The 14,928-nt window shown below is 37.9% G+C and overlaps 1 protein-coding gene across 2 annotated transcripts in view; it reads left to right on the top strand.

Moving 5' to 3' along the window:
* The window catches only part of TMC1 (transmembrane channel like 1), a 96,582-nt gene that overhangs the window by 60,141 nt on the left and 21,513 nt on the right, over nucleotides 1–14,928 (top strand). The window contains exons 8-12 of one of the 2 annotated variants that reach the window (XM_036893493.2): nucleotides 1,648–1,792; nucleotides 2,394–2,588; nucleotides 5,003–5,182; nucleotides 5,309–5,470; nucleotides 8,019–8,147. In XM_036893493.2, coding sequence (XP_036749388.2) covers nucleotides 1,648–1,792; nucleotides 2,394–2,588; nucleotides 5,003–5,182; nucleotides 5,309–5,470; nucleotides 8,019–8,147 — 811 coding nt within the window. The remainder of the gene's footprint in view (nucleotides 1–1,647; nucleotides 1,793–2,393; nucleotides 2,589–5,002; nucleotides 5,183–5,308; nucleotides 5,471–8,018; nucleotides 8,148–14,928) is intronic. The other variant, XM_057498582.1, reaches the window with a different exon arrangement.

Here is a 14,928-nt window from a genome sequence, read left to right as displayed (position 1 = left end):
TTTTCCTCTCTAGGCAAGGGATAGAGCTGCCATGGGGCATTTCATAGCTATCAGGACCATCTCTCAGCAAAAATGTGTTGTGAGCAGTTTGTCCCTGATATCCTTCCCCTCCTTTCCACATTCCATTCCCTTTTTCCTTTCCATTCCCGCATGCTGGACCTTCCCAGTTGGCTTTCCAGCGTGAGCTCCCTTCTCTGGGACACTGTCTATCACTACAACATTTTGCCAGTGGTAAAATTCCATTCAAAACTCATCAGTCAAGCATGCATTTTTATTTGAGACCCTGCGCTTTGCTCAGTGACAGCATAAAAATGGGTGGTGGTATATTAATCAAATAAATAATTTTCTCCCCAGGTTAAACCACTGAAAGTGTTTGATTTCAACCCTTTTCAGCCTACAAAAAGGCTTTTATATTGCTCAACATATCTCGTGGTGTCTTAGCTTGGACACCAGAACGAAGTCAGAAAACGTAAGGCCTTGCTTGCCTCTGTAGTTTTCTGCTGGACAGTGTCCAGCAAATCACTTTGTGATGTTAACCCTTAGCTTCCCCATCTATCAAAGGAGAATACTGTTAACTACCTTGACCTTTTCTAGGCTTTTAGGAAGGACAAATATGATGCTACACATAGACACCTTTTGCAAAAGGTTAAATGTAGACTGATGTAAGGAATACTTATTTTTGGTTATTTTTTGTAACGAGCCCATTTAAAATACATAAACCTCTGTAAGGAGTGGGACTTAACAGTGGCGGATTTAAATGCCTGCCAGCCTGTGGTGTCAGCTTTATGCTCTTATTCCCCTTTCTTTTTCAGTCCCTATCACTCTACTATTTAAAAAACCAAAATCTCATGGGACCATTTTATAATATGTGCCATATGAAATTTTAATTCTGCTATTTACAGGGATAGGGAAAGAAAGGAAGTGGAGTGAGTAGAATATAGATCTCTCTCACCACTGAAATAAACCTGTAGGTAAATGGATTTTAAATGTTCTAAGCAAAAAAAACCCCCACTGATTAGGTATATATAAGCATGTGGCATGAGGTAGGATAAAAATCTTGATACTTGGTCAAGAGTTGCAGAGTATAGAGAAATTTCATGCATTTGGTCACTTGGGAGGAGATTCTCAGTGGGATTGAAATCTATGTAGGAATTTCCTGATTGGACTGGGGTTAGTTCATCCCTAAGCTTCAGGGGGTCTGGAAACCAGCTAACATTGTGTAGAATAGTTTAAGAGTCTGTACATATTTTTTTCCTGGAGAGGGACCCCATGGTTTTCACCAGATTTCTAAGGAGATTGTTATCCCACAAAAGGTTAAGAACCAAGTCTATGGCACTAAGGAAACACTTAGGGATTAAAAAAAACATCTATTTTTATATAACCTGTTTAATTATTAAAATCACCAATGCTTGCAAGTCTTTTAAACTTGAAGGTGTGGAAATGAACAGTTAAAAAAATTGAAACAAAAACAAAGTTTAAAAATAAACTTTGATTTTCTGGTTATCAGAACACATTTGTTTGAAAACATCCATCTTTCAGATATTGCTTCTCCAGTTTACCTATAATTATGCTGTTTTGCCACTCCCTGTTCCCCCTGCCTCCCTCTTTTGGTATTCTGGTTCCTTAATTAAACTCCCTGTTTTACAGGATGACCAAAAATATTGGTGATGATGGGGGTGGTGACGATAATACTTTCAACTTCAGCTGGAAGGTGTTCACGAGCTGGGACTACCTGATTGGCAATCCTGAAACAGCAGATAACAAATTCAATTCTATCACAATGAACTTTAAGGTAACATGCCAACTCCAAGAGCCTTTACTTTGTATTTCTAAGAGTAAAATTGGAGCTATTCCATATGGTCTAGCTAGCAAAGTATCTTGACAATTAAAAGACAGATTAACTCATCATGTCTGCATTGGTTCTGGGCAGGGTTCTGATTATGACTGGAAAATATCTGATGACCCATGACGGCATTATTTCTTCTCTGGATTTGGTAATAAAACAATGCCATTGGCTTGAAACAGGAAACCATTAGTAATTAGAATCAGATATTTTAAATAATAGAACAATGCTCACTGATTATTTACAGGAATAAGTTAGCTCAATATTTGAAATGACTACCATATTATTTTACAGTTTTTAAAAAAACTCTACTGGAAGAGAATTTAGAATGAAAACTTATCTGAGTATTAGATCAATCAAAGTTTGTTTGTAAGAATTCTTCCTTCTTTCTCTTACTTGTTCCACTGGCCGGCAATCCTTACCTGGTTTGTGGAATCCCAGATTTAGATTACCTTTTCATTCCTCACATTCTAATGTTTGCAAAAATAATTCCTGATATATTTTGAAGCTCAGATAACCCCCCTTTTTTTTCTGTTTTGCCTGGGTACAGGAAGCTATAATAGAAGAACGAGCAGCCCAAGTAGAAGAAAACGTCCACTTGATCAGATTCCTGAGATTTCTTGCTAACTTCTTCGTGTTTCTAACACTTGGCGGGAGTGGATACCTTATCTTTTGGGCTGTGAAGCGATCCCAGCAATTTGCGCAGCAAGATCCTGACACCCTTGGGTGGTGGGAAAAAAATGAAGTTCGTCTCTGCATGCTTTTTATGTGCTTAGAATCTGACACTTGTGATTTTGTGGGTTATGCTTCTGTGATGGAACATTAAATATGGCCCTGAGAGTTAACCAACTCTGTTGCATGTTTTTCCACTCTGTTCCAGTCCTATTTCCAAATGTGTCTACTGCCTGTTTTTCATTTTGTGACATTATGGAAAGTTAGAGTTGGAAGAGATATTAGAACATGTATATTTCAACCAGTACATTTTACAGATGGAGCTAATGAATCTCAGAACATTAGGTGATGTGTTCATGATCACAGAACCATGGAGAAGAGTGAGGTAAAACCTAGGAATCTTGATTTCAGCCCCAACACTTTTTCCATGACCCTGTATTGCTTTCTCTGTAGATCCTGCATCTGTCATTCAAAGATCTAACTGTTGCCCGAGTTCTTTGAAGCAGTGATGATAAGGCCCTTGGTTCCTATGTTTACCTCACTGGAAACATTCAGATTGCCTCCCCTACACTGGGCAAATCTGGGCTTCTGTCTGTCTGTCTTTCACTAGGAGCCCAACTGCGTGCCTCCACCTTTTCTTCCCCTGACTTGTTTCCTCCCCCTCCAAATGCTATTTAAATGAGGAAGGCCAGCAATTGGCCAGGAATGAAATATTATGATTGTGATTTGTCTCAGTGTATCTGACTATTTAGCAGGTCAGAGAAAGAAGGTCAGTGGTAGATATTTAGAATCAGGAAATAATTGATCATGTGTTGTACTGTTCCCTTTCATAGAATGTTCCAGCATATGATGTGGCACCATTCTGAACTTGGGCATTTTCAAAGTATGTGTAGATTTAGATTGTCTGAAGTATAGACTTCCATACTAAAAGTTCTGCAGAGCCATGTAGACCAAAAAAATTAAGGACGTCTTCATAACCATAAAATTTCCTAGAAAAATCTTGCACAGAAAATGATGTATAGCCTACTTATACAACAGAAGACTCCAAACAAAAATATTCAAGAATATCAGAAGTGATAGCTCTGGAGATGGGAGACCATACATTTAAAAGACTGTAACAACACAGACATTTCACAGAATCCTATAGAGAGGCATTAGGTAGAATGATTTTTAAAAATTTAAAACAGGAGAACCTCAAAACATTTACTAAGTTTGTTGTCAAAATTCTCTCTCTTATAGTTGTGATAGTAATTTTAAGCAAAATCATCATGCCACTTTTGTTCATGGTTTATGTGGATCTTAATTTTGTACAAATAAACCATAGTAAAGGATGGATAGTTGATTATCATTACAAAGGTCACTTGTAAGTACCTGTTTAACATCCATTTTAGGGGACCCCTGAATCCTAGAGGCCAAACAAAGGTAATAATGGAGATTTATAAATAACTACAAATTTGATGAAAGGACTTAAGTTTACCTTACATAAGAATGCAAACAATCTGCCAACTTTTTACTTTCCGCTGAGTAATTATTCATGCTGGTTTTATACTATGTCATGCTGATTTTTAGCTCCTGTTGGTCATGCTTATATAATGTTCTTAATAAAAATGGGAAAAACCTATTGACAATTATTTTCTAAATATAATCTGGTAGTTCTAACCATTTAAAACATGGAGTCCACTGGGGGAAATAGGAAATGTTTAGTGGTGATTGTCTGAGCCAGGTATTTAGGAAAGACAGTTGTCAGAGTTACTTGAAATCTTTTTTCATATAAATGAATCTATTCTCCATCATAAAAGTAGTATATGGACCTGATTCTTCTCTTTGATTTAATTTAGACTAATAATATAATGTAGTGGTAAGGGTGCCAGACAGTCAGGAGATGTTCCCTACTTTTCCTATTTCTGTTCCCACTCTCTTTCTCATAATTCTTTTGTCTTTGACATTATAAACCAGTTCTTTGTTAAAATTCCATTCCTGCTTTTTTTTTTTTTTTTTTGCCCCTAACAGTGCATTCCCCAGAATTCAGTATTTGGTCCTGAGCCCGCCCATCTCAGACTTTCTGACTGATTAAACTAGCACATATGCTGTTAACTGCCAAAGAGGTTTTTCCAGTTTGGACCTCATTCCTCCAGCAGATCATTTTCCATTTCCTTCAGAGGCTCTGTTGAGAAGTATACCACCAAAAAAGAATCAGTCACTATGTAGAACAGTTGTGTTTCTTTTGGTAGAGAGTGATGTAAATTACATCCCTCCTTCTGTCAGGAAACAGACTATTATTACCTGCACATACATAAGCACACCTTGAAAATGTGACTTGAATACTGTCTTTGTTATTTTATTATGATCAAATTTTTAAAATGCATGAAGTCTTTTCTCTTGTAAAAGATCAAAAGAAGCTAGCTGGAATCTTGCAAAATTCTGGAGGAAAGGAATAATCATTTATAAACACTATTAACTTAGTTCATCTCTTGTGTCTTCTTGTAGATGAACATGGTCATGTCCCTCTTAGGGATGTTCTGTCCAACCTTGTTTGACTTATTTGCTGAATTGGAAGACTACCATCCCCTCATTGCTCTGAAATGGCTGCTGGGGCGCATTTTTGCTCTTCTCTTAGGCAACTTGTATGTATTTATTCTTGCCTTGATGGATGAAATTAATAACAAGGTAAATCTTGTGTCTGGATTGTTCTTACAATCGGTGTGTTCTTACATCCCCAATCTCTAGAGTGCTAGAAATGCCTATAAAAATCTGTGTTATCTTCATTTTTATTTCCATCACTTTGCTTTCTAGATTGAAGAGGAGAAGCTAGTAAAGGCCAATATCACCCTGTGGGAAGCCAACATGATCAAGGCCTACAATGCATCACTCACTGGAAATAGCACTGGGCCCCCCTTTTTTGTGCACCCTGCAGATGTGCCTCGAGGACCCTGCTGGGAAACAATGGTGGGACAGGTAATGTCACAAACAGAAGGTGGGACACATAATGTCACAAGCAATTTAATTAATGGATTAAGAAAGAGCAGAGGCTATATTTCTCCCGTAAGTGTGGGCTATTTTTAAAAATTTCTTACTAATAAAAAATAGCTAATATTTTTTTAATGCTTACCATGTACTGGCTCTGGATTTTATATATATTATCTCATGCATTGCCATGTCCATCTGTTGAGGTAAGTACTACTTTTATGCTACTTTTATAGTTGTGGGTAAAGGAAGGATATTTTTTTAATGGTGTGAGGAGATATTCACTATCTGTTTATGTTAAAATGAAGAACCTAGTTGAGTTGGAGTGATATGCTAAGGAGGACGAGCTAAGGAATGCAGGCAGCCTCTAGAAACGGAGAAAAGCAAGTACACAGAATCCCCCCTGCTGCCTGCACCAGGGATTTTAAAGTAAGTTTTGGACTTCTGACCTCCAGAACTCTAAGAAAATAAATTAGTATTGTTATAAGGCACTAAGTTTGTGGTAATTTGTCACAGCAGGCATAGGAGGTCAATACACAGGAGTACATAGGTTTCTGTGTTTCAAAGCTTCTTGAAGCCACGTCAGGTCATGGTGCTCCCTAAATCTTCTGCAAAAAATTGAAAGAAATGAAAAATTAGGATGCATGGTTTTCACAAACTCAAAGTTTGAAGTGTTTTCTTTTGTATATCCTAGAAAGCAGAATGGCATGTGAGCCAAGAAACCTACCCTTTAACAGGCAAAGCTCTATTAGTAGGATTAGAAGTACTAACACTGAAGAATACCATTGAGGCAGCCCGCTTCTAGGGAAGAGGAAGCAATTCATTTGATGTGAATGCCGGTGCAGCCTAGGAACACACTGGTGTTTCTGATTATACAGAAGCTTCTGTGATAATCCCATGCATGCTGACTTAAAATAAAGGAAGAGTCACTTCCTTAATTCTCTTTGGGAGCCCCTGGACCATGCTGCCTGGCTTGTCCTTTATAAAAAAAAATCCTGTCTGTAGGGCTTTTCTTTGCTTCCTCATCTTTCCTTGTTGCCATTTGTAGTTGCCTTCCTCCCTTCTCTTTCACCTTCCTTTCTCTAAAGGAGTGCTCAGCTCTATGGCAGGTCTGCAGAAGCTGACCTGAGGGAAGGGGTGTGGTTCTGCATGGAATGTGGATGAGGAAGGTGGAATCCTTGGGCACAGAAAGAACACCGTGGGCACAAAACCCTGATATATAGATACATCAATATCTGTATCCATGCACCTGGAAAGATTTCTTTTAGCCACTTAAAAAAATAAGTGACTCCAGGAGAAATAGTTAAGGCAGCCGCTTTACCTGTAATGTTGGGAGTGCATCCCAAAGGTTCGCTCTTTGTTCTATGAGAACATTCCAGATGTTTCCTCTTCTCTTACATGGATGCCCTCTACTTTGTTTCCTCAAGGATGCTGTAGGACTCAAAACTGTGAGTTTGAATATAAGATACTTTGGCAGCTCCTTTATCTCTCCAGGAAATCTCAAGATGTAGCCAGAGGCATTTGATAGGTAGGCAGCAGGTTGTTCTTGGGGCCTCAGGTCTGCATTTTGGGGAAGGAAAGAAAACAGCCAACAGCTTAAGAGAATGACCAAAATGGCTAATATTATTTGAGTGCCTCTAATATACCAAACACTACCTCCTTGAATTCTCATATCACCTCTTTGGTAAGTTATATATCTCAAGCTATATACCACTTCCTCCTATGGTATGTGCATAAATATTTTTACATTTTAATCAAATATCTGAATTCTCTCCTGCTATTTATGTGGCAGTTAGAACACTGCTTAGGAAAATTTAAGTATTTCCAGCATTTTAGTTAACTGGGTATTTTCTTCTGAGAGTTTATTTGTGCCGTTTGTCAATTCTTTTTCTTTATTGGATTGCCCATCTATTGTCATATGGATTTGTAAGCCTTTAAATGTGCTGGAGAAACTAATCCTTTACCATGTGTGCTGCAAATACTTTTTGCAAGATATTCTTTCCACTACAAATATTGCTATTTACCAGCTTAAAGTTTTAAACTTCTGTGTGGTTAATATTTTCCTATTTTTGATTCTTGTGTTATGCTTATAAAACTTCCTCAGTAAGAAAGAAGCTTTTGCTACTGTGATTTTGGAATGCCTACTGTTGGCCTGAAACCTTATTGGTAAACAGTTTATTAACACATGTTTTTGTATGCTATATGTATTATATACTATATTCTTACAGTAAAGTAACCTAGAGAGAAGAAAAGTATTTTCAAATTGTCACAAATCTCCAAAGCTATTTTTTTTTTTAAAAAGCCACATATAAGGACCTAGGCAGTTCAAACCCATGCTGTTCAAGGATCAACTGTAATTATTTTTAGGCTAATGAAATAGGGGTGAAACTTTCTTCGCCTGCTAGATATGCCTACTAGTTTCTTTACCACGAATTGCAGTGTTCAAGCAATGTTATTGGGAAGCATGGCAATATTAATGCCATGGTAGGATCATTTTAAGGGAGAAATGCTCTTTGTAATACAGATAATATCTCGACAGGAATTTGTGCGGCTGACTGTTTCTGATGTTCTGACCACCTATGTCACAATCCTTATTGGGGACTTTCTCCGGGCATGTTTTGTGAGGTTTTGCAATTACTGCTGGTGCTGGGATTTGGAATATGGCTATGTAAGTATGATATTCATTGTTCTCTTGTCACATTATTCCTTTGTGGTTTGTCATTTATACATACTGCACCAGAAGATGAATTTAGAAGGTACCTTTTAGATGTCAGTACATGAAATCCCATGAATATAGTTTTAATTCCCAAGGGCATCAGCCTTGAGTATCATGGCTCACAATATTCCAGTAAAATTATCACAGGACAACTAGAGCAGTGGCCCTCGACCTGCCTGTTAAAATGGTGAACTCAGAAGATCTTGGACCCAGCATCCGCCTCTGCCCCGTGAAGCTTGCTGGCATTTTTGGCAGGGCAAGGTGGGTAGTATCAACTGCACATTCTGTTAATTCCTTTGAATTCTACTGAAAAAGTCCCAGACACTTGCATGTGCCAGTCACTGTGCAGTTCACTGGGGATAGAAGGATTCAGTGAATATGGGACTTGCTTCATAAAGCTCACAGTCGTTTAAGAGCTGAGCAGAACACAAGCAGGGGGCTGTGCAGTTTCAAGGAAGACCCGGGGCTCTGGCAGGTGGTGGAGAGGATTCTGGCCGTGACTGCCTTTCCCACAACAGCACAGGTTTCTCTGTGCCCCACAGGTATTGACTCATCATCAGCTCATCCTCTATGATCAACCAAAGGTCCCCCCAACAAAACTTAGGGCAGCAGCAAAGCACATACCACTCCATGGTCTAACATACTGACAAGCGTCCACTGTCCCTCTTCTGCAAATGAAATAGTCATCTTTGGAAATATGAGCTGGGGGGTTCATAGTACTCATTTGCTTAAAATCCTCCAGTGGCTCGTAAGTACTTAGAATGAATCCTGAACTCTTGTTTAGGGCTTTCAATACCCTATCTAGTCTGTTTCTTTTCTTTCTATCTGAGCTGGTCTCTTACCTCTTCTCCTCTTGCTTTGAAAAGTTTTCAAACATTGGAATTCTTTCTTAGGCTCAAACACAAGACAGTCCTTATGTCTGTGCTGTCTGCTCTTCCCTTGTCATTCAGGCCTCAGCTAATATGTCACCTCTTTGGAGCACCTCTCTGGCTGTGCAATCTCATATACCTACCACACATTCTCTGTTTTAACACACTGCTTTATTTTCCTCATATTGTACATAATTATTCACCATTTCCTTAAAAATTTTTTTTATTATTTTATTGAAGAATAGTTGACGTACAATATCACATTAGTTTCAGGTGTACAACATAGTGATTTGATGATTTTATACATTAAAATGCTCACCAAGACAAGTATAGTTACCATCTGAAACCATACAGAATTATTAGAATATTATTGTCTATATTTTCTATGCTGTACTTTATGTCCTTGTGACTTAGTTTATAATTGGAAGTTTGTATCTCTTAACCCCCTTTACCTATTTCACACATTCTCTCACCCTTCTCCCCCAAGGAACCACCAGTTTGTTCTCTTTTCTCTGTATTTGCAAGTCTAGTTTTGGTTTGTTTGTTCATGTGTTTTATTTTCTAAGTTTTACATTACATGTGAAATCATATGGTATTTGCCTTTCTCTGTCTGACTTATTTCACTTAGGTTAATACCCTCTAGGTCCACCCATATGGTCATGAATGGACAGATGTCATTCTTTTTTTATGGCTGAGTAGTATCCCATTGTGTATATGTACCACCTCTTCTTTATCCATTCATCTATTGATGGATGCTTAGGTTGCTTCCAAATCTTGGCTATTGTAAATAAGACTGTGAAAAACATTGAGCTGCATGTATCTTTTTGAATTAGTGTTTTTGTTTTCTTTAGGTAAATACCTAGAAATGGAATTATTGGGTCATATAGTCATTCCAGTTTTAGTTTTTTGAGGACCCTCCATACTGCTTTCCACAGTGGCTGTACCAATTGACATTCCCACTAGCAGCGTTAGGAGGGTTCCCTTTTCTGCACATCCTCACCAATACTTGTGCTTTCTTGTCTTTTTGATAAAAGCCATTCTAACAGATGTGAGGTGATATCTCATAGTGGTTTTGATTTGCACTTCCTTGATGAATGATGTTGAACATCTTTTCATGTGTCTGTTGGCCACCTGTATGTTATTTCTGGAAAAATATTTATTGACATATTGTTTTTGAACACATTTTAATTCTGTCTCTGTTAGAATGAAAGCTCTGTGAAAACAGAGGCTGTGACCTCTTGCTTAGAACTATATTTGTCACATGGCAGCATTTTGTGTTGACTGGTTTAGTGTGGAACCTCCACATCCCAGTACCATCAAGGCAATACCACCTTTTGACAGAATTCTGCCTATTTTCAGGGATGTGCCCATGGAGTCAAGTCTATCTTAGTATTCTTGAACCAATAATGTTTCTCTCCTCACTAGGGAGGGGCTATCCTTCACTTCTGATCTCCATCCTGTCTCATGTCCTCTAGTCTCCAGGAAGGCCTACATGCAGAACTGTTTTCAAATCTCCAGGCTAAATCCTCTGCCTGGCTATCTGACTTTGAGACTGTACCTTTTATTAGGTCATCTCTAGCATCCTTACTGAAAGTGCCTCTCAGATGAGCCAAAAGCAGTTAGGTAATGTTCTCTGGTCAACGGCTGTGAGGTAATGCTATAGATCCAGGATGCTATTGCGTTGCTTTCCCACGCCCTGCTATGAGGTATTCAGTTGGCTTGATTTCATTTCTATTTTGCTTGCCTGATTCAGCTCTCCTGAGGTAGATATAAAAATTACCATTTCTTTCTTAGACCATTGCTTGGCGTCTGCTTGCCTTGGATCCCTTACTGCTGTCTTCTTAAGTGCTAGAAAATTCTGCTTCAAATATGAAGTCAATAAAACATGACCTGGATGCATAAAAGCTATAATTAAATGACTATAATTTATTATTTATTGAGTGCTGACAGTGCTCTTGGGTTAGTACAAAGTACAGGAAAAAAGACAAGTTACTGTTTTAGGTCATAGAGAAAGAATTTTCTTCCATGTTACCTTTGAAAGTCTCTTCAGCATCAAAATAAGTTTTCAAACATTAAGGTTGGATAATGGATCTTTGATGTGGTCTTATTACCACTGGCCCACCAACTGTATAGTTTACGCAGTTCAGTGCCTCCTAGGTGCAAACCATTATGAGCAAACCTCTGTGCTGGTGACAAAGGATAGACAGGGAAAGGATGTAAGACTAAGGAGAGGTTGCAGACTTGGGTCTGCAAGGCTAAGTTCAGCACACAGATGTTTTTTCCTTCGTTTTGCAGAGTGTTTTTTATTTGTTTAATGAACTACTACTATTTAAAAACTAGGGGTTTTACACTTAAAAAAATATAGATTTCTTGCTTTTCTTGACATATTGCAAAGCCTGACAACATACTCCCTCTAAGAGGAAGGTGGCTGGAGCTGAGAAACCATTGCCCTCTTCAGATGGAATATTCATTCATCAGTTCTCACATTCTTTACTACTCTTCAACCTTGCAAGCGCCCACTGTCACTAAAAAGCAGAGCACGTAAATGCCCTAAATGCCATAAATACCATAGGAGAAACCAGTTGCTTCATGACTTTAAGGGCGGGGGTTTGGGCGGAGAGAAAGGGAATGAGGGAGAGATCAGAAATGCAGACATGTTGAAGGAAGAGACATTTGAGATGAGTCTTGAAGTAAGATCAGAAATTTCAAGATATGGAGATGGAAGATGGTAGAAGGACAGCGTAAGGCAGGGGCAGCAGCTGGAAAATGTGGGCAATGCAGGCAGAGATGCACAAACCTAAAGTGGGACTGTTTTGAAGGGAAGACGCTGATGGGAATGTTTCTCTGATATTCTGCTGACTTCCTGACTATATGAGTCCAGAAAGTACCTGTCATGAAGGGAAGGAGAACCTGAGATGAACGGAGAAGATATTTTTGAGATTCCTTTCAGGAATCAAAGAGAAAAATGTGTCCATTTCCACCACCACTAAAAAGATATTTTCTGAAGTACAAAAATAATACCAGTTCATTAAGTCTGGAAAATCCAGTATAAATTAAATATGAAAATAAAAAAATCACAGGTAATCCCACCACTCATGGCATTACTTATTTGGGTTATTTGAATTGTATAGAACTAATACTTATTTATATGTAGATAAATGTAGATATATGTAGATAAATAAGTGCTAAAATATATACATATATAGTATCTATACATAGTATTATAGATTTTCATAAACACATGTTATGTACATTTAAAATATATATACAATATATTTTTATAAAAATACATATTTAATGACTACCTACTTTTTTACCTACCTATTTCTGTATGTTGGTAATTGTTCTTCTCTGACATGGGTTTAAATGACTGTGTGATATTCTCTCTTTGTGAACATACCATAGTTAATTAGTTTTTTAATTTGTTGTCAGTTAAGCTATACCAAATACTTTATTATAATAAATGTGATTACATTTATTTATATCCACATAGAGAAATATCTTCATAGATAAATCATAGTGGCATGCACAAATTATTTCCTTATGAGAAATATCTCGAAGTAAAATTGCTAAGTCATAGAGAAGGTACCTCTAAAATCCCATTCACTTTTATTACAACAAACTTTGTGAAAGCTAAACTCTGCAGACTCTAGTATGAGATTCAGAGATCCAAAGAATATTAATGTCAGGTAGAATACTGACATAATCTATCCTAATGCCTTTATTTTGCATATGAAAAATTGAGAGTCTGAATTAAAGTGAAAAGCCTAAATTTATGTTGTTAGGGAATAAATAAAGGTAATGAAGTATCCTTCTGGAAAAAGCCATTATGCTAAATATATTGAATTATATACTGGTTTTATCTGAGTAAACTGGGTTAAAAATGATGCTGTTTATTTTTCTAGTTATAAATGTATAAGTGATGAAGATGAACTGACCTGGGAAAATCACTGGCTAGGAGTATACTGTTAGACCATGTGATGTAAAGTAATAGTCATCTTTCCTAAGACTTCTCCAAGCATAGCTGGCAGTTCTTAGTGCTTCTAAAGAGTTCACTGACTCTTCAGGAGTGGAACGGCTTGCTCCCAGGAGGGATTTTAACCCCTGGATTTAGCACCACTCCCCTGAGGCATCTTGTAAACTGTGGGTTTCCTGCAAGAGTTCAATATGCAGTGCCTTTCAGTTTAATTTGCTTTGACACTACCTTTGCTATTTATCAATAAAATAGTTAACACGTATCTAAGAAAAAATAGAACTGAATACATGACATGGAATTAGAACATGTTCAAACAAATTAAAATCTCAGTGTCTTGTTTAAAGTTACATTCTTAAGGTGGACCTTGTTAAATTTATATAAATGGAAAATCTTTGAGATTTCCCTGAGATCTAATGAAGGGACTCAAGATTATTCATAAAGAAATGGCATATAATTGTCAGACCATCAGAGAAGATTCCTGATTACATTCTATTGTATTATGTTTTTAGATAGTGGTTATCATATGTCAGTGTCTACAAAATACATTACACATTTTATTCCATGTGGTCATACCAGTAACGCTGTGAGGTAGATATTACTTTTCCTACTTAACAGTAAACTGAGGCTTAGAGGATGTTTAATAATTTGCTCAAAAACACATAGCTTAGTGAGTGGTGGAGATAGGACTCAAATTCATGTCGATTGGACCTCAAAACCATCAACCAGATTTCCATCATGTTAAATGCTTAACTCTAGAGATTTCAAGGATTTTGCCAAATCACGACTAATTCATGCCCTGATATAAGATGTTTGTAACCCAGGTTTAGAGATGTCACTTGCAGTGGGATGGAGTTAGCAGGAGGGTCTGGAAAGTAGCATTAGAAGATGAACTGGTATTCTTAGCTGGAATAAGGTATTATCCAGCAGTTCAGAAAGGCAGCGTGATAAAGAGTCGATGAGAAGTCACGAAGGGGTAGAACGTGGGAAAAGGAGTAGTACCGCCTGGGTTTGGTATTCCGCTTGGATGTTGGTCTGAATCTGTCTGCAGGCAACTAGGGTTGAAGTAAGAAGCCCCGAGGTGCTGAGTCATCCTGGTAGGTGAGGCTATGATTTGTCCCAGATGAGCTTCTCAAGTCCGAGCTTACATCACAGTCTCCTGGAGGCATGTGAGAACCAGCAGTTCTGAGTCAGTGGATCTGGGGCAGATCCTGAGAGTTTATTTTGCTAACAGGGTCTCTGGTGCTACTGCTCTGGGGACCACACTTGGGAATCGTGGCCCTAGAGCCACAGGCCAGGCCAGGCTGCAACTCTGAGCAGAGTGATTTCAGCTGTGGGAAATGAGATTTGTGTGAAGAAAGTCAGACCGGTCATTGCAATGACAGAAGTGTCTCTGAGACCCTGAATTGCATTTTACGATATCCACAGATGAATGATCTGCCCCAAATAACTAAACATGCAGAGATGGGTTTTCCCAGGCTCTTTAGTCCAAAGAGCACCATCTGTCTTGCTTCTGGGTAGATGACTGGTAGATGACTGACTCTCACTCACCAAAAGCAAAGGTCCCAAAATAAAAATCATTTCTAATCCCTTGACTATTATGAACCCAATTCACTCCAAATGGGCTTCTCTGTTGCCAGACCCTAAAAATATCATTAAGGATGAGTGGTCCTTAGTGACTTTATTATACTTAGCCCATCTGAATAATTTTATTATTTCAGGTTGCAAGAAAAGCTGTTTTTCCCAAGTATCACTTACCTTTAATCTTACTATTTTAGTGGCAATTAAACAAACATATTATAAATTGGCTTACACTTACTAAAATATTGCTTTAAAAACTTTTTAAATTTAATATATACTTTTTTAATCCACAGCTAAAAGAATGAGCTTT

Source organism: Manis pentadactyla, chromosome 3 (genome assembly GCF_030020395.1).
Source record: "Manis pentadactyla isolate mManPen7 chromosome 3, mManPen7.hap1, whole genome shotgun sequence".
Classification (NCBI taxonomy): Eukaryota; Metazoa; Chordata; class Mammalia; order Pholidota; family Manidae; genus Manis; species Manis pentadactyla.
This window is presented reverse-complemented; position numbering and strand designations above follow the sequence as displayed.